Genomic DNA, 18230 nt, shown 5'->3' with positions numbered 1-18230 from the left:
ATGTTGGAGCCTCTGTAAACACCCGTTCCATACTCGATGACGGATTATCGAATCGTCGGATTCTCAACTTACTACGCATGACAGGCGTGCCCGTTGGCTGCGTAAAGAAAGACCGATCGAATGCATACCTGCTGCTAGCTGCATTTACTCGACTCTTTCGAATGCGTGACGTCATGTGTGACGTGTACCGGGCTTGGCGGGGACGTTAGGCGTCGATTTCAGTCATTCGCGAGACGCTGAGAACGTAACATAACTCCGATTTCCAGTCACCTGTCTCAGGTTAGTTACTTCGAAAACGTTTATCAATCCTACTGCGGTGCATCTACTTTTCTCTTCGCAATTTTGACTTATCGACGATTGTTTTTCCTGCGGTACGAGTCTCTTATCTCCTCGTTTAACCGTATGTATAATTACAACATTGACGCAGTATAATCAGAAGCCGGTAGACCGGACGCGTTAAGACCGTTATATGTTAAAGGCATCGCGCAAAGGGGAATGATAAAGCATCCGACATAATGCGTTGTAAAAGTGAATTCTCCGTAGGTGAAATTAATAATTTGTGTGCGCGTTTGAATTTTCCCGCGAATCGATATTGCGTTTACTGCTGCTACAAATAAACGGTATAACTGTCACTGCGTTCCTTGCTTTTTGTTAGGATTAAATAATACTGCACCTTCAGTATCGATAAATTCAAATGCCATCCTCAGTCTGATTTTCCTTATTTCGCTCAGTTGGCTGAATGTTTTCATATTTGTACAAGTCCAGTGAAGAAATTTCATTCAAGTTATCGTTACAGCTGATCTTCTTGGACAGTTACAGGCTGCCAAAGTTTCACTTTGACTGTCGGGTATCAATCAAATTCATTCGTCATGGGAATTCTACATCAGATATATACGAATTTTTCTCTTGCCACGGTCGGTCGAGTCGTTTATCTTATCACAAATACAAGGAAACGCTAATTCTGAAGATAACCAAACTCATCCCGATCACTCATTTCGTCATTAATATCAAGTATCGTAAAGTTTTCCGGGTGAAAATTTCTCCCAGGACATCATCCAAGTGGTTGAAGTTAGCTTCCGGTTCTTCATCCATGCATGATTAATCAAACCACCGAACCTCGTTGTTTATATTACCGTCTGCATTATTCACTTGTCACTACCGTTCCGCTAATTAGGATCTGTACTTAGAACTTTATATCTTTACTGAGTTGTTTACATTTAATGACAATTAAAACTGGTAAACTGTCCAAGCCCTAAACTGGATCGATGATGACAGACTGATCACAGATGCATCCCATATTCTCACTTCATTGCCACTGGATAGTACTATAATAACGGCGTCAATCGTGTAGGTAGATTGCAAATTTATAGTACAAACATAGGCGCGTTGCCGTTCGGCGCAAGACGTTCGATAAAATTTTGCAATATTAACTGTTTCAAACTATTGCAAAGTATTAGAATAACAAGTTCTATCTATACCGAAATGGAGTCAACTCTATTTCGGTTTGAAGGAGGACGCTCAGAAGCAACAGCCGAAGTAGGTCGCACCTCGGAAGTCCGACCTCGTCCCGATTTCCATAAGGCCCATGGACGCAACGATAGCAGAGGCCAGAATAAGAAGAGATTTGATATTCGAATTGTACACTCCTGCTATGGGAGGTATCGATACCCGTCCGGATGTTCGTTTTCGTCCAAATGAACTGACGTGGCCGATTCAAGTTTCAGTGTGCAATTCCGCCGAAGACGCATGGTAGCTTTGGACATATTCGGAGTCATATCGTGAATTTGATTCTAGTAAAATTCGACAATCAAATGACACAGTTGGCCGTATCGCGACAAGTAATATACTGCCATTTAGCAAGCTTGACTGAGCTAATATCAAAGACACACGATACACTGATGTCATCGGTGAATTAATAAATTCGTTATCAAATTCCAACGGAGGTTCATCCTTTTTTCTATCAGAGAGATTCGGAGAAGAACAGCGATTAGTCAGCCAAAGCAGCCCGTGTTCATTGTTACACTTGACGATGACATAACGATGCCTTTCTCGCCTCAACGCCACTAAACGATTCTCGGTGATAATTTTTTATTCAAATTCAATCATGATAAAAACGCGTCTATTTTAATGTTCGAAAATTGGCTGCACAATATTTTTTTCACGACTTTATTTCGGGTGCAGTATGCACAACCGTATCAATAGATTCGCGTTGTATCAAGAGGCGAAAATAATTTGCGTCTACGTCAGTGCCACTTCTGGCGCATGAGTCATTGTCTCACACAGTGGGTGAAAGAATACGAGAGGATACGTGCGGTTGCTGCGTGTGTGTAACGGATTAAGGGAATCGAGTAATGACTCCGAAGAAGAGCGAAAGCTTAGTTAGCTGGAAAGCAACGAGCAGAGAAATGGAGCAGATAAAGCATAAACGGTCATAATTCTAAATGCTTTAATGAGTCTGAAGCTAGCAGCCAGAATTAACAGCCAAACGTTCCAATGTTCATTCGAACGAGGTAATGAATTCCGAAAATCAAAATTTTGTGAAACACCTTGAACCCCTGATAATTTTACAGAATTATGAGGATCAAACTGATCTGCATTTTTCTATTTTCAAAAAGTTTAGTACGTTTGGCTGCTGATTCTAGCTGCTAGTTTCAGCTTCACATTGCTTTGAGGAGTCCAACCTCTGTGACATAAGAATTCGTCTTACTCGTTGATCGGTCTTTTTTTTTTTTTTGCAGAGGATCGGTGAACTCGTGAAAATATCTTTAGCATGCGTGAGACGAGAGTAGAACTGAGTATAGAATCAAAATACGTAATGTTTACGAAATTTGAACGCGGTGCTCTTGCCCGTCAAGAGGTACTGCGATTCATAACTGCGTTACTTATGCAACGTAGATATGTACTTATGGAAGATTTATGAGTATTTGAACCTGGAAGGATCGGCATACATGCTGATCAGATTCGTCGGCTTTTATGAAAAACAAAATCGCCGCATATTATGCTTTTCGTCTCAACATGAGATTTCTACCCGACGATCGTTTGAACATTTTTATTTTATTTCAGGGTTCCCTGTGATAACTCGATATCATGTCTCACTCCGTCACCATACGAACAACCACAACCACCACCAGTGGCTCGACGATCATCCTAAACACTAGCTACTTAAGAACTTTTCCTGGAATACTGAAATTTCTTGAAGTTGTAAGTACTCCGGCATATTAATGAATAAATTATTCACAGCGCGGAATAACTTCGCAAAGTAACAAGTTTTAAAACTTCCTCGCGAGTGGTGTATAATGATCGTCGGTTTCCTACTAACGTGGAACAACTACTAAGGAAGTGGGTTGTTGCATTCAGTAAGCGGTTCTCGATAAGGAACCGCAATAAGCGTCGTTAGCTCATAATCAGACTGTTACGTGAAAAGTTTTCTTTACCAAAAGCTTCTTCTGATCTAAATAGATCATGTGTGAAATATTACAATACCATACACGATTTTGAAAGAGCTGACATCCTTTTGCTGATTCACTTTCAATGGTTACACACAAGCTAATCCTATGGATTCAGCACCCAAAAATAGTGGATCGAGGTTGGGTCCGCCATACATGGCGATGGCATAAGTTTTTGAGAAACTCTTAGGCCATGGCGGCAAATGAGCTCACCTCAAGTTCACGCTCTCACTTTCAGGCGCTGGGTATCGTCTGCGTTGGGATCATGGGACACGATCACGACACTCACTATGCCGAAGCGCTGGCATCAACGCCCAGGATATTTTTCCTTCTCATGACGACGACTTTCATGATCGCATCTTTCATTCTTCTGATATCTTGCCTCGCATCCTTGTCAACCGGCTCGATAATATCAAAAACTATCTACGTAAGTTTGTCCAAGATAGGATCATATAGAATCAAATCTCCAGCTGGAATTAATGGAATTTGTTTACTGTCCTTATTCCTTGAAATTATAATCAAGGAAATCGATCATTCTACTGTACAATAAAACTTTACATACTTGCATTAATTTTGTAATTTACAAATTCAGGAGGTGATCTATCATTCGATCGGATTTGGATTGCTCCTTGCAGCATCTCTCAACCTTCTCGTAGACATTACCAAAACCCGTTATCGCCCTCATAATTATGATGCCATTTTGGCAGCATCGGTGAGTTTACCTAAATGAAGCAAGTAATACTCCTATATCCAATCAAAGTACTACTTACAGATTTCTATCGGAAAAGTACATCGAAAGTATTGAAAATAACGAGTAGTTATTTTTTTTAGATCATAGGACTAGTCAATGCGGCGCTATACCTTATGAGTACTATACTAGCTCTGAGATCCTACAGAGGTATTTAAAAGCCGAAGATCGTACGGGATTCGACGCTTAAAGAAGCGTCAGTTCGCACTTAAGACACAGTCGTTACCAAAGCTGTGAGGGATGCAGAATAGCGACTATCAGGCGCAAGCGAAGACTGTTTTATCATCGTTGTCATCGTATGACAAATGCGTAAAAAGAGAAGAAAAATTAATCATTGCTGAGGTATGCATTGTATAACTTAAGAAGCGTAATACATAGATAGATCTTGAAGTGTCGGTTCGGGAAAGAATGCTAAAAATTTTTAGATCAATATATATGTAGTAGATTTTTGTCGGTGTATTTTTGAGATATTTTTAAGGTAAATTTATTGTCAATATTTAAAGTATAACGATAAGCTTTCTACTTTTATAATAACCCTGTAGTAATGGTCGATGTCTAACAATACTATTCTCACTTCTCTTTGTCGCTGCAATATTGTCTCTTATATAGTTTACAACTAACAGCTATAATCGGGAGAAACCAGTGTCAAGAAATCCTGCCAAGAAAAAAAAAAGGTACCATACTCACGTGTTACCGCATTTGTATACAAGTATCATCGTTACCATTGTTCATACGAATATGTTATATTTTTATTTTTCTAAACGTTCCTACGATCTAAAATTTTCTCCCATCATCGTACAAATAAAAAGTGGTAACATGCAAATGAAATCTACCTTTGTACTCAGTCACCTGTTCAATCTTCTATTATTGATCGAGCAATTAATACGTATTCAATTAACACTTGGCTACTTGGTACTATAGAGAGAAAGAGATGGATAGATAGATAGAATTTATTTATGTACACTTTGTTGTATGTTAAAGAATAGTAACAAAACTGACGATGCAGCATTATATAGCAGCTATTGTTTAACAGAACAGTGATAAGTGGTAAGTCAATGTTTAGTGACATTGATTTTGAGGTAATTCTTTGCGGTCAAAGTCACAATGTGATCGGCAGTTTTTGAAGATCACAAATTTCAAGATCATCCGCAAATGCCAGATGGGAGACTTCAGGCTCAAGGCAATGTGATATATCTATCTCCAACGTAGAGAACGGTCGGAAAGGGACCGAGAACAGAGCCCTGAGGAATTCCGGTATTGAACGACCGGCCCCACAACTACCTGCTACCTTCCAGAGAGATTGAAGGCCGTGAAAGAGACTCGATCTTCGTAAGCATAACAGAATCCAACATCACAAAATTCAAACGGGCAACGTAACCGAGAACGTAATAGAATCGGCCGAAAAAGCAGCCGTCGACGAATCATTGTCACTGTGTGTACTTCCATATGTGTAACTTTATACATTAGTTTTCGCGATGGTTATATTATGGCGTAGATATAAAACTCAATCAATCAATTAATTATTTAATCGTTTAAGGCCTCAATAGTTTGAGTCTGGCCAATTGAAATTCACCTATTAACCACTTCGTCGCACATTGTTGCGGCATTTGGTCCAATTACAGTAGAACCACGATTCTCTGAACCACGACTTGACTTGTCCTAACGTTCAATTATCCTAACGTTGGTTCGCATCATACAGTGTTCGCGCGAAATATAGATTTAGATCCGCTTGTACGTTGATTCTACCGACAGTTTTTATTTGCTTCCTGTTGCGCGCACAGAGAAATAAGAATTATTACAATTTTTTGATATTTTTACATTCTAAAAAACGAGTAGTAGCTGTTCGTGAATTAACGACGCACGATTGTATGAAACAAAAGTAACAAAATAAGCGTTCGGTGTTAGATGTTCAGAATAGACTGTTTGTCGATTTAAATTTATATTGTATATATCATCATCCCTTGGGATAAAAATTGCGTTTCAGTTAAATCCGAATTAGAATCGGTCACGATTAAGGCCATGTAGTAGTCCTACCTTTACCGACCGAGCAGACTAAAGAAATAAACTAATTAACGGAAAGGGTTTGAATTTCGGAAATGCGTCGCTCTTTCGTAACGGGGTCCAGGAAAAGAACTAATAACGCGAAAACCGTTAAAAAATGTGGGATTTATTTTAACGCTGTCCAGTAATATTAGTCTTCATCCTCAATGGACTTTTTTTTCTTGTCACGGCTTCCGCAGTTAATTGCTATATTCATCGCCACAATCGTGGCTACCTGTTGCCTTCGATAATACGAAAGTTCTTTTTTTTTTGTCGTTCATTTTAAGTGATTAACGCAAGTAAGTAATTCAATTTAATTCAATTTAATTTGCCTTATTAGTATTTACATGGGTTCAGCCTGTGAGTGCATACTAGAGATATAAATAGATGTAGAACATGCAAGCATGTGAGGCATTCCAGATCGATTGGAAAATATCTCAAAATTCCAGATATTATTAGACATAAAAATTTTTAAGCCTAGACCCAAAATGGGCCAGCGTTCGCTTTGTCATTTTTTGAATTTTACTAGTTACAATTTTTTTTTACAGTCAGAAGAAAGGGTCAGATCATTATGGATTTTTGATGGAATACTTTTACACATAATATACTTCCGTATTCAACCCTTTCAGGGGTCCATCAAATCCACCAAACGGATTAAGATAAAATTTGGTACAGAGGGGTTTCTTGGGTCGCTGATTATGAATCTGAAAACAAAATTTGAAAATTCAAAATGGCGAATAGGCGAATTGTCTTGAGCTGAATTCTGCTGATTTCTGCTAAAATACCTTTTATTTTCATCCATCCAGAAATGTCGATCGACAGAAATCAGAATACCATTGGACATCAGACAGTAAAGTCTTTTGTTAAGAAAGTTATTTCAATTACTCACAGTGATAGTTGTCACGAGCCGAAATAACCAAATTCACAGACAGTGACGAGCTGAACGATAAGTCTGAAGATTTGTGAATCAAATTTTTAAATCTGTGCAAACATTTAATATATTAAAAAATTGTACATCGTGTTACCAAATGAGAGCTAGCAAACTATGTCAAGCGAATTTCGCTACAACGATGTTATAATAAATATACACATATTACAATGTCAGCTTAATTTAATGTATTCATTTTGCATAACTCTTATAATATACCGTCTGAATTACAGATCGGATGGAAGAGAAAAAACAATGAATTTCATCCATCCACATGCGATTCAATATGACACGTGCGAAGACTTCACCCTCTCTTCATGGTGCGATTCGAAATGAAAACGGTGGGCAATTAATAGCCTTCGCGTACCTACGTGCCGACGACATTCCGTTGACACTTTTTCTCCATAGGCATCTGCATCGTCGATCCGCCATAATTTCCTGTGGCGCGTGCCGAAAATAGACAACGACCCTCTGAGGTCTCGTACCACGCGGGGGGCGCCGTTCATGCATTGCGGGTACAGAATCTTCTACAGTCTGTAGCGAACTCTTAACAGTGAACATTCGTCCCGAGGGATCTCTTCCTGTCGTTCCATTAAAATTTCCATTTCCAAATTCATCGTATCACTCGATAAACAGATTCCTGGGAACTCGTGCTTTCCGGAAGTACCAATCGGACTCTTCATATTTCTTTCTGACTCACGTGCAGGGAATTTAGGTACAGCTGCATTGCCGTGGCGTAAAACAATCTATAGGTAATGTTCTCTGCTTGATTATAATCCATAAGAAACGATCCGATTCACGCCGATGGTTCTGAAATTGATCGGTTGCACGTGGATCGATATCCGTTGTAAGAACCGCTGATCCGTTTGTCATCGATTTCGTATAGGATAGAATGTAGAGGAACCCCGGTTTGATAAATCAAGTAATCTTATTGTTAGCAGCTACACGCAATTTTTTCGAAAGAATCGCAGAGCATTGGTGACTTCAAGTGTCGCGATAACAATTTACGGACAGAAATAAACTGTTGCTCCAGGGGTTAACGATCCCGACTTTTGAGTCGAGAGTCTGCAGCTCAAGAGCGCTGTTCGACAATATTCACCGAAAATATTGCGCAGTTTGCGCTTGCGTTTTTGTGAAATCCTTGACTTACCGCCGGCACTTTCGCACACACGCCCATTGCGCACTCAAAGAAAGAACGTAAGTTGATAAGAATATAAGAATATAAGAAGGTGGAGCATAATGACGATACGACGAACGCAAACTTATACACACACGCATGCATCCGCAAGTGCATGTTTATGTACATTCACAGGATGCGACGTTTAAGCATCGTGCTGTTTAATTAACAGACTGCGGGACGGAACTGTGAACCATGGGCGGGGGTGCAGCTGGACCGACGATCAGGATGGCGTCGACGGGAACTCACGGAGCCGGGGGTGTCGCTTGTTGCTTTTGCCGATGCTGCACATGCATACACATCGAATTCTTGAAGACTTTACCGGGCATGGTGAAAGTGGCCGAGGCGGTAAGTTTTATCTGACACACCATAAAATTGCACACTTTGAATTGTAGAATTTTTTCGCGATACGCTGATTTCGATGAATGTGAAGCCCTGCAGATTTTTGTAATTACGCGGCCCGCGTCTCGATGAATATTGAATTTTTTGTTAAAAATCGTCATTTCTCCCGAGATTCCCGATCTCGTATTTTTGTAAATTGCTGCAAGAAAAGATAAGGAAAACTATACAGTGTATTCTCAAAAAGTTAAAGAAATTTCTGCCAGGGAATTTGTATAGGATATCGATTCCAGTATCTGTCCGGAAATTTGTTGCATTCTTTGGCGTTACTGAAACCGTATAACGATATTCTTGTTTCAGGTGATCAGCAGCTTGATACAATATTTGTTGATTAATTACGGCCTGAGGTACAGTGCGACAATTGGTTCGGCGTACGAAAGTGCCTTGACGACTTGTTCCGCCTGCTTTCTGAACTCGGCGGTACTTCTGGCCTGTTACATCGTGTCCGAAAAATCGTACAGACTGATACGCTCGTCCCTCTTCGTAAGTGAAAAATGAATTTTCCGCAAAACGTCCCCGTCGAAATAAGGGCTGATTAATAACTTGTCAGTTTGTCCGATATTTCAGGAGCTGATGTTTAACGCCCTCGCATCCTTTCTCTACTTGAGCTCAGCCTCGTACTTGGCATTTGCTACCAAGATGTTCCTCTGGGGACAATATCTCCTCACACCTGGATTTGACGTCTATCCAGCAATGAGCGCCGCCTACGTAAGTTTATCGGCAAATTTATTCGGAAGTCGATTGAAAAAAATAAATAAAAATTTACTTCTGCGGTTATTTCGCTCGTTTATTTGAAATTTAACTACTCTTACAGATGCTTTGCGGGGTAGTCGGCGTCCTGCACGGTGTGGATGCCTACTATTCGTACAAACACTACACTGGTAGTTGGTAGCGAGGAGCCTGATTTCAGCGGTAACAAATTTTTCCAATTACACTTACGTGAAATCATGCCTGGACATAAATTATTAATACGTAAACGGTAATCGAGCTCTCGTATTATATCTAGTCACGAGAATGAGATTCTTTTGAGCTTTGGCGAGTAGTCCGCACTCGAAAATCAGGAAATTAACATATAATGTATTATAGAAATAACTACGTCTTAATCATTCCTAAAGGATGCAATTTATCAAGTTTATGAGAATCATTGCGACGTTTGATCCATGGAGGAAGTATGTATAATATTTATTCCTTTTCCTCCTCTACCAGTGGAACGTTAATTTGTGTCGTCAGTCTGGTAATTTCAATGATTGAAAACCACGATCAAATCGCATGATTCCAACATCGTTTCTCCTTGTATTGATAATTTTACCAAACAATAAAGAGTTTTAATAAGTACGTACTCGGTGTTGACGTGTACGAACTCTTCGATTTGGGTTTTCCGTTCAAACAGGATGTATCAATCAGGTTCTGAGATCAATGTATCGCGTCATTTTGCTCATACTTTCAAACAGACCATTACGGATACTTACCCTCTTCGAAACAGGTACGTAGAGATATGAGTAGACGCTTTTTTACCTTGCGGTACCCAAGACATAAGTCAGGGGCGGTGGACCCTGCATCCAAAAACTGGAAGAACAACATTTTTTAGATACCGTTGAGAGGGTCTGGAACCTCGATCCCTGCCGTGCGAGGGTTTATTCAGGTATAGAAAAGCATACCGTCGTCAAAGGAAAATTATAAGGGTCTAGAATCTCAGTGCCTGACATTCCACAGGGTCTAGATCTCTGCGTCCAGTTCCTTCTTAACTTGTATAACGGGACTGTGCACAACGATTCAGAAATATTGTTGAGCTCTTCAACGTGTAGCCTGAATATTTATCTGGTGACGTTGTTAGAGAAGGGCTGCGACGACGAGATGACTCCAGGATCTTCACTCTGCCACCGTTTCAAACTGAAAAAACAGTAGAAGTAGCCATTGGTTCAACCACAAGAGCAGAGGGTGAAAGTGATCGAGAGAATCGCAAGTTTAGTATACCTGTTGTAACGAGGCTGTAAGTTTGAAAAGTATCGATTCGATTACAATCTTTACAGATCGTTTTCAGACAAAGAGTCTTTATAAAGTATCACGTGGGAATATATCGTGTCAACTTACAAATACTGTCTTGAAACTGTCCAAAATTGTTCTGCGTGTTCGGAGAATAGTCTGAGAAAACGGCACGTGTGCATTTTAAGAAATTGGAAGAAAGTGGAAGAAATAATGATGAGTGTGTTTGTTTTTGTCGTCACATATAATCTAGTGTAAATCAGCGATTATTATCAACAGCGAGATTACTGCCAAATTTTACAGAGCTTGGGCTTATTTTGCTGATACGAACTGGGATTGCGCTCAAAGCTATATATTAGAGAATTAGCAGAAAATAGTGGCTATACATGTAGCCTGGGATTTTAGGTAAATTGAATGAGAGAAAGTATAACAATATTTTCCGGACGCATGAATAACCAATGTCTTATAAACCCATGCACCAGTGATTTGAAAATTCCATTATCCTTTTCACCAAATAAGGGATATGTAATCTGAAGCGCTTTTTCCTTATCTTTCGTAAAAGGATAGCGATATATATATATATATCCGTTTAATTCTCATTGGCTGGCATGAATACATTTATCTGAGGCAATGACGCTTTTTAAAGGACGGTGACAGATCTTTGGATCAGTATTCAGAGCCATTTACGTAGAATACAGGACGTTTAATTTCTCGTTATAACTTCAGTTGATTCAGATTGGCCATACAAAAGTAAGTAAGAATCCCAGTTTATGATACGTATTTGTGTTTCTCCAAAAGCGGAAACGGTACCTTTTCGAATTAGGAGTAAAGGACAAACCGTTGAAATTATATTTGCTACTTTAAACCAGTATATTGAAAACTGTTCAATCTTTACTATAGAAGAGTCCAAACATTGGCCTTCCTGAGTCTCATAAAACTATAAGCGAAGCATGGTTTTATAACATTCGCTTGATTTAAATGTTTTTTTTCACTACTGGTGCCATTTTTTACGAAGGGTTTTATTAAACTCGTTGAACGGTCGTTAATTTGATCAAGCTCAGTGTGCAATTCACACGTGATTTGTAATTATTTCATAGTTTGTACCTTGGGAGAATATGATTTTGAAAATTTTCATCACGTCTCTAATATGCCTACGTGATTATCAATTTTATTATATGCTATATGATACTCGCGATGCTGACAGTCTGAGGAAAAATTTCTATTATCAAACTGCGTGATTCACCTAGCGGAAGTCAATTCTTGATAAACATTATGCTGGATATGACAGCTTCTCAACTAACTGTTGAAAATATTTTGTGTTTTTAATTTTAATAAATAGTCAGTTTTTTATGCCTAAAACTTTCGTTAGATGCTGAATATATTTCAATTATACCGATAATATTGCTTCGGATTGATATGAGTGGATTAAAAGCGGGATTAACCGTGATTCACACTATATAATTAGATGCGTACGAAAAGCAAGTTGAACAGAAAAAGATGCGGTTTCATACCCTGCTTAAAATGTTTCCGAGTTAATGTCATATTTCTAATTCATCAGAAGACCCCTTCATTATTGACCCTAATAAGCTCGTGATAGATACCACAGAAACGTCATTGTGGTTCAAAGCTTTGTTTATTTATATTTTCAAACAATTAACCATCAAAAGAGTAATAAATGCACCAATTTAAATTGGTCGCATGGCATTTCATATGGAAACCCCAAAGTACAAGTTTTTATAAATTCAACCGCGGCTTATTAATCACGATTGTACCGCTTTCTAAACTTCCGATGCTTGAAAAATTGTCGCCATACTCTGCTGCAGACTCGGAACAGAACTTTAATCTTGTTATGTACACTTACATTGTATATTTTTACGTACTATTGAAGCAATGGATGTCCGAAATACGTACTACACGTTTTTCATCGTTCATGATAGTGAATTTGTGCTAGTAGAAATTTGTGAGGAAAATGAATTTAACAGCTGTGGAAAGGAATGCTTAAGTTGTAATCTTTTATATAATGGAATAATGAGCACATAATTATTACTTAAAACCGTACGTTCTGCATTCTCATTTTTTGTCAATAGTGTAAGAAGATTAAAATTTAACTTTCAGGTGTTCGTTTGGAAGACGCGATGACTGCCCGTGAACTGTCAATGGTTTCAAAGGAGTCGATGGACACTCCGATGATCATTTTGGGCTCTGCGCGAAGGTTAAGAATGTTATCAGCATCATTCACTTTTGCTCAATTGGTCAGTATTCTTTGGTTTTAACGGTCTAAATTAAACTGAGTCACTGTTGGATTTGCTAAACTACGATTGAGATTGAACACAGTCAATTATTGTTGCGTCGAATAATATTAGGTGACGTTATGTGTTCAAATGGTTGTTTGTTTTTAGATACTAGGTATCATTTGCGTTGGGATGGCTTTGTGGGACATGAAGCTCAACTTTGCAGAGTTGTTATTCGCCAGTGGCGTGGGGCTTTTCAAAAAAATTTCGGATAGGCGCACCGGGGTTTTGAGCTCGATATTAAAGTTCACGAGTCGATTCTCCTCCGCAGAATACGATCGTGTAACGGTAGATCAACTGAGTGGTCGGATTTTAGTAATTGCAATTACAACTTTCTTCGTCATTGCTACATACATCTTTCTCGTTTGGTACGCAGCATCTCTACTGACTGGGACAATAACACGAAATACACTCGTTAGCGTAAGTTTAAGAAGGATCCTAAATTATTGTTGTATTGAATATCATCACAACACGAAGAGTCCTGCAATTAGTCATTTCTTATGAACCTTGGGATTCTCAAGGAATGAACTAAAACTAAAATAAAACGAAGAAGAAATTTAGTGAAGTATACTGAATGCATGATTGATTTAATCAGAATTCATTGTTTCAGGAGGTGGTTTATCAGTCAACCGGTTTCGCGTCACATTTTATAGCCTCATCGGTCCTTTTTGCGCAAATTGAGGATGTGGGAATTGAATACTACATGAATCGCATGATGATGTTGTATTTATCGGTAAGTTCTACGTTGGATTCTCCAACTTGACAATCTACTAACGGTTGTAACGAGTCTCTCATAAACGTGTCAAATATACACCAGCTTCTTCTTGACGGTAATGTTCTCTAATTTCTGTTTTTAGATGATGATTATGGCCATCGCCATGCTGTATCTCTTGAGCTTTGGTTTAACTCTGTTGCTTTGCAGACAAGTTAAGTAATGCGGCCAAAATCTAATTCATGGACTTGCGGTGGATTTGCAATTCAGAGAACTTTTAATTGATTTCTACCGATACCTATATATTCGTAATATTGATATTCATTCAAATTCGAGACCCAAAATTATTTCTTTTTAATTGTAATTTGTCGAGATTTATTACCCAGAACATACGTTAACTAGGAAATAGATTTAAGATGCGTGTACTTAGTTGGAATAAGTTGAAATAAAAGTGGAAACTTATGACATTACTGCGTTCGTTGTTTATACAATTGATAATTTTTGTACGGAATATTAGGGAAACAGACAAATTACATGTATTTGGATAGCAAACATTGGATTAAAGAACTGTACTCTTGTATGTGCCAAGTGACGAGTCGCTTGAATGAAGAGTTATATAAGAGAAAATGCTATGCGAAGAAAAAAGAATATTCTCATTCTCAGTCTTCGGGCTGCGTAAAATACCTTCGCCAATTGTTAATTGTTCGTAACCGACCTCCGAATATGTAAAAAAAATCGGCAATCTTAGTCTTCAAAATTGTGGGAGACGAATTTTTGGGGCAATTTCTTTTTAATATTTTTCTTCGAGGAAATTTTTTTAATAATAATGTTTGAATAACTATATCGCTGATTCAAGATATTTCATATGCAGATCGAGAAAAGTGGAAAATAAATAAACATCACAAGTGTTGAAATTACACCTGATATACACATGGGAACACTGATTTAGACAGGGTTGATTTTTCGGCGAAGTCGCTTGCATTGACAATGCAGAATCAACTCACTGCGTCATTGCTGATTGGCTACAAACTCGTTGAAATTTTGTATGGTTGAGTTATGTGATGTTCAGTGCATTGCCAACGTAATTGACCCTGCCGGAAAATTACTCGTCCTCGGACCACTGTGTGTACGTCGACAATTGTAAAAGTATACATATTTATGAGGAATAATGAAAGATGTTTACGTCCTACGATCTTTTTGCTGCGTTTTATACGTTCCTGGGGGTCCGATTAGTAGAGAGAGGGTCATACAACTCGATTCTGGGACAAAAGATTTTTCGCCCAAAAAAAAAGTAAGGCTAACCCCTTTGCTTTTTTGGCGAAAATTTTCGCGATTTTGAAAAGTGCTGGAATAAATTCTTTCATGCACTATTCCGACGCAATTTTGCGAGAGAAATCGATTGGGCGCAGTCCGATTACGTTGCGAGCAACGGATCAAAAGTTGCAGCCAAACAACCAAAGAATCTGTTTCGTTATTTTCTTTGCTGCTGATCTTTCCTGCATATTTTTTCTGCCGTTGCTCCTACGCTCTTTTTGCTGCGTTTTCTACGTTCCTGGAGATCGAATTAGTGAGGACAGGGTCACACGAATCGATTCTGGGACGAAAGATTATTTGGTAAAAAAAAAGTAAGGCTAACCCTTTTTTGGCGAAAATTTTCGCGATTTTGAAAAATGCTGGAATAAATTCTTTGAATTTTTCTTGAAAATTTGGACAATTTTGAAAAATACTGGAATCAATTCTATCATGTACTATCTCGATGTAATTTTGCGAGAGGAATTTATTCCACTCACTCTCGACTCACTGAGAACAACGGGTCAAAACTTGCTGCCAAAAAACTTAGCGAGATGGGGAAGGAAAATGAGAAAGTCGTAGCTGCAAAGTTTTTGTTTCAGTTCAGTTACAATTTATTTAATGTGCCTTAAATCTAGTACAAGTGTTCAAGTGTCAGTGTATGTTAGTTTAAAAAGTTGTCAAATAGTATTAAAATGAAAAATAAAGAGAATATGAGAAAAATCAATTGCAACATACAATAATTCAACCGGAATACGAAAAATGTTATATAAATTATGTTTGTAGTTAGTAAGTATAATTCATGTTCTATTCTGCACATAAGTGCAATGTACCTCCTTAGGATACGATATGTATGATATTCTATCGTTACTATTTCATGTAACCCATATTTGTATTTTCTCAGTTGTTGTTCCCAAGCTATTATATATATCATTTTTGCATTCCCAAGGGTCCAATTACCTAGTCCAGAAAGGGTCACACAAAGGGATTCTGAAATAAGAAACATTTTTATATTAAAACTAATTTATCTTGACCCTATTGCGCCGTAATTTTGCAAAGGAAACAGATTGCGCAGAGTTTTTACTTCCTGCGATAAGCATATCTAAAGTTACAGCCGAGAAATTAGCTAATTAGTAATTGTTTTGTTCCGAATTGCGTGATGTATTTAGTGAAATGGGTCGGTGAGATTTTTTTTCACGATATGTAAGAATGTTCGAAACTTCAAAAGTAGCTATTGTTCGTTTTCCAACTTATTTGGTTTCGGGAATGAGAAAGTTTATAGACGATCCTCACTTTGTTGGCACAGACCTTGCCTGCGTTGAATTTTATTTCACGGTGTTTTTGGTAGGTTATCTATGAAATTTTTCCAAGTAGTCCGGCAAATTTTAAGGAAGTCACAACGCAGAATAACCTCGCAACATCACGAGTCTTGAAGCATCTTCATGGGTGATGTGTAATGGTAGTCAATCTTTCAACCGTTAGATCGCCTCCCTGGCTTTTTTAGGAGGCAGCAGATAACTCGGCAACTTCACTGGACTTGTTAATTAATTATACACATAAATCAAGCCTCTAAAAAATATCGAATTTCAATGGAAAAATGCTTCTATTAAAATGAGAATAATAAAGATAATTAATGTGGCTAAACAGTTGCCAAGGAAGTGGTTTTTTTTTGCATTACATTATTGCGGTAAGCAATTTTCGATAAGAAATCCCGATAACCGTTAATATAATAACTCATAATCGGACTGTTGCGTAAAACATTTTCTTTGCCGAATGCTTGTTCTGACCTGATATCATTCGATATTCATAAGTCCCGCTTAACTCTCACGATGTATCGATCTCAAATCGACATTACACATATCGATGATCGATAGGGATTATCGTAAATCAATACAAATCAATGTATCCTCACTTTCGCGCCAACCGGCCAAGCGTCAACACGATGCTTAAGGAATGTCACTAAATTGTAAGTTGAAATCTCTCAACATCTAATTTGATAATACCTGATCCTTTTCTTATAAATAATTTTCCCGTAAATCTCGCCTTGAATTTTTGTATTTTTATATCACATCAGCAATCGTTGCATATAATTTTTCACAGAACAGTTAAACTGTCGGTCAGACACATGTTCAAAAACGTATGTGTTCTCATATCATTACAAATTTAAACTAGTTTTATAAATGTATACAAACGCCAAATAATTCAAACAATTGTCTAGAAAAATTCTTGTTTTCATTTTGTTTGTAGTAGTCGGAAGATGATCGACTGCAGCCCGATCGAAACGTCGCAATAAATTATTGCTTAAGGGAAAAGAAAAAAAAAATGTCTTTTTAATTGACCATCACTCGATGAAAATCAGCTATCATTAATCCTCCAACGGTCACTCACTTCAAAATAAGATGTCTATATATTCATAATGTGATCTTTAGGTACAAATTCGAGACCCAGTGGTATCCCGTTTTCATTGTAATTTGTCGAGGTTCATTACATAGAACATACGTCAACTAGAAAATAAATTTAAAATGCGTAAACTTAGGTGGGATAGGTTGAAATCAAAGTGTAATTCATGACATCACTGCATTCGTTGTCTGTACAATTAATTATTTTTTATACGGAATATTATGAGCACAAGTAAATTATATATATATGTCAGATATACAAAGACAAATAAAGAGTATTACACAGTTTATTTAATTGTAAGCCGCAGAGACACGAAAAAACACAACTTTATTCAAATCGTTTGAAAATCAATCTAAAAGAAGTAACTAAGTTAAACAAGAACAAAACAAATCCAACCAAAACAAGTTCCATCAACATCATACAACCGGTGATCAAAATGTAACAATGACACAATATGGTGATGCGACATATATATATATATATTTGAATAGCAAACATTAGATTTCCATACTGTACTTTTCCATGTGCCAAGCCCCGAGACACTCAAACAAAGGATATAAAGGAAAATTCCATTGGAAGATCGAGGATTATTTTCATCCTCAGTGTTAGGGTTACCTACAATATCATCTACATTCGTCAGTTTGAATTATTTCAACTCCGAGTCCATAAAGAAACATCATTATTAATTTTGACGAAACATTACTAGTCTTCGGCCTGAGATGTCGCGAGATTTACTGTAAAACAACTCGTAAATTGAAAAAACTTCATAATGAGGATTAGTATTGAATGTATGAAAGTATTTTTGTCGAAGAAAAA

At 37.8% G+C, this 18230-nt stretch overlaps 3 protein-coding genes across 9 annotated transcripts; all 3 read left to right on the top strand.

Annotated features, from left to right (window-relative positions):
- The first annotated feature begins 123 nt into the window (after positions 1-123).
- On the top strand, positions 124-5022 carry LOC124212530 (uncharacterized). Of its 2 annotated transcripts, none has more exons than XM_046612660.1 (5): positions 124-279; positions 3064-3201; positions 3685-3873; positions 4039-4158; positions 4278-5022. In XM_046612660.1, the coding sequence occupies exons 2-5, from the start codon at positions 3088-3090 to the stop codon at positions 4350-4352; spliced, it is 498 nt and encodes a 165-aa protein (XP_046468616.1). In that variant the 5' UTR covers positions 124-279; positions 3064-3087; the 3' UTR covers positions 4353-5022. The 2 variants fall into 2 exon arrangements, with proteins under 2 accessions (XP_046468616.1, XP_046468617.1); XM_046612661.2 differs by lacking the exon at positions 124-279 and adding an exon at positions 306-400.
- Positions 5023-5120: 98 nt separating this feature from the next.
- On the top strand, positions 5121-10053 carry sing (MARVEL domain-containing protein sing). Of its 6 annotated transcripts, none has more exons than XM_046612655.2 (6): positions 5121-6533; positions 7396-7677; positions 8512-8687; positions 9039-9221; positions 9306-9446; positions 9553-10053. In XM_046612655.2, the coding sequence occupies exons 3-6, from the start codon at positions 8535-8537 to the stop codon at positions 9628-9630; spliced, it is 555 nt and encodes a 184-aa protein (XP_046468611.1). In that variant the 5' UTR covers positions 5121-6533; positions 7396-7677; positions 8512-8534; the 3' UTR covers positions 9631-10053. The 6 variants fall into 6 exon arrangements, with proteins under 6 accessions (XP_046468611.1, XP_046468612.1, XP_068989333.1 ...); XM_069133232.1 differs by lacking the exons at positions 5121-6533; positions 7396-7677 and adding exons at positions 7687-7914; positions 8126-8359; XM_069133231.1 differs by lacking the exons at positions 5121-6533; positions 7396-7677 and adding exons at positions 7687-7914; positions 8104-8359.
- A 1331-nt stretch (positions 10054-11384) lies between these two features.
- Positions 11385-14253, top strand: LOC124212528 (uncharacterized). Its single transcript, XM_046612653.2, has 5 exons — positions 11385-11471; positions 12837-12973; positions 13121-13432; positions 13623-13745; positions 13870-14253. The coding sequence occupies exons 2-5, from the start codon at positions 12857-12859 to the stop codon at positions 13945-13947; spliced, it is 630 nt and encodes a 209-aa protein (XP_046468609.1). The 5' UTR covers positions 11385-11471; positions 12837-12856; the 3' UTR covers positions 13948-14253.
- The last annotated feature ends 3977 nt before the right edge of the window (positions 14254-18230 follow it).

The sequence above is a fragment of the Neodiprion pinetum genome, chromosome 2 (genome assembly GCF_021155775.2).
Source record: "Neodiprion pinetum isolate iyNeoPine1 chromosome 2, iyNeoPine1.2, whole genome shotgun sequence".
Lineage (NCBI taxonomy): Eukaryota > Metazoa > Arthropoda > Insecta > Hymenoptera > Diprionidae > Neodiprion > Neodiprion pinetum.
The sequence above is the reverse complement of the archived record's forward strand: the minus strand, read 5'-3'. Positions and strand labels throughout refer to the sequence as shown.

Excerpts from the sequence above, each read along its gene's own strand:
- sing (XM_046612656.2), top strand. The coding sequence starts at position 8,535 with ATGGGCGGGGGTGCAGCTGGACCGACGATCAGGATGGCGTCGACGGGA. Across the intron at positions 9,222-9,305 it reads TGATACGCTCGTCCCTCTTC|GAGCTGATGTTTAACGCCCT; the intron begins GTAAGTGAAAAA and ends CCGATATTTCAG. Across the intron at positions 9,447-9,552 it reads CAGCAATGAGCGCCGCCTAC|ATGCTTTGCGGGGTAGTCGG; the intron begins GTAAGTTTATCG and ends CTACTCTTACAG.
- LOC124212530 (XM_046612660.1), top strand. The coding sequence starts at position 3,088 with ATGTCTCACTCCGTCACCATACGAACAACCACAACCACCACCAGTGGC. Across the intron at positions 3,874-4,038 it reads TAATATCAAAAACTATCTAC|GAGGTGATCTATCATTCGAT; the intron begins GTAAGTTTGTCC and ends TTACAAATTCAG. Across the intron at positions 4,159-4,277 it reads ATGCCATTTTGGCAGCATCG|ATCATAGGACTAGTCAATGC; the intron begins GTGAGTTTACCT and ends TATTTTTTTTAG.
- LOC124212528 (XM_046612653.2), top strand. The coding sequence starts at position 12,857 with ATGACTGCCCGTGAACTGTCAATGGTTTCAAAGGAGTCGATGGACACT. Across the intron at positions 13,433-13,622 it reads CACGAAATACACTCGTTAGC|GAGGTGGTTTATCAGTCAAC; the intron begins GTAAGTTTAAGA and ends TCATTGTTTCAG. Across the intron at positions 13,746-13,869 it reads TGATGATGTTGTATTTATCG|ATGATGATTATGGCCATCGC; the intron begins GTAAGTTCTACG and ends TTCTGTTTTTAG.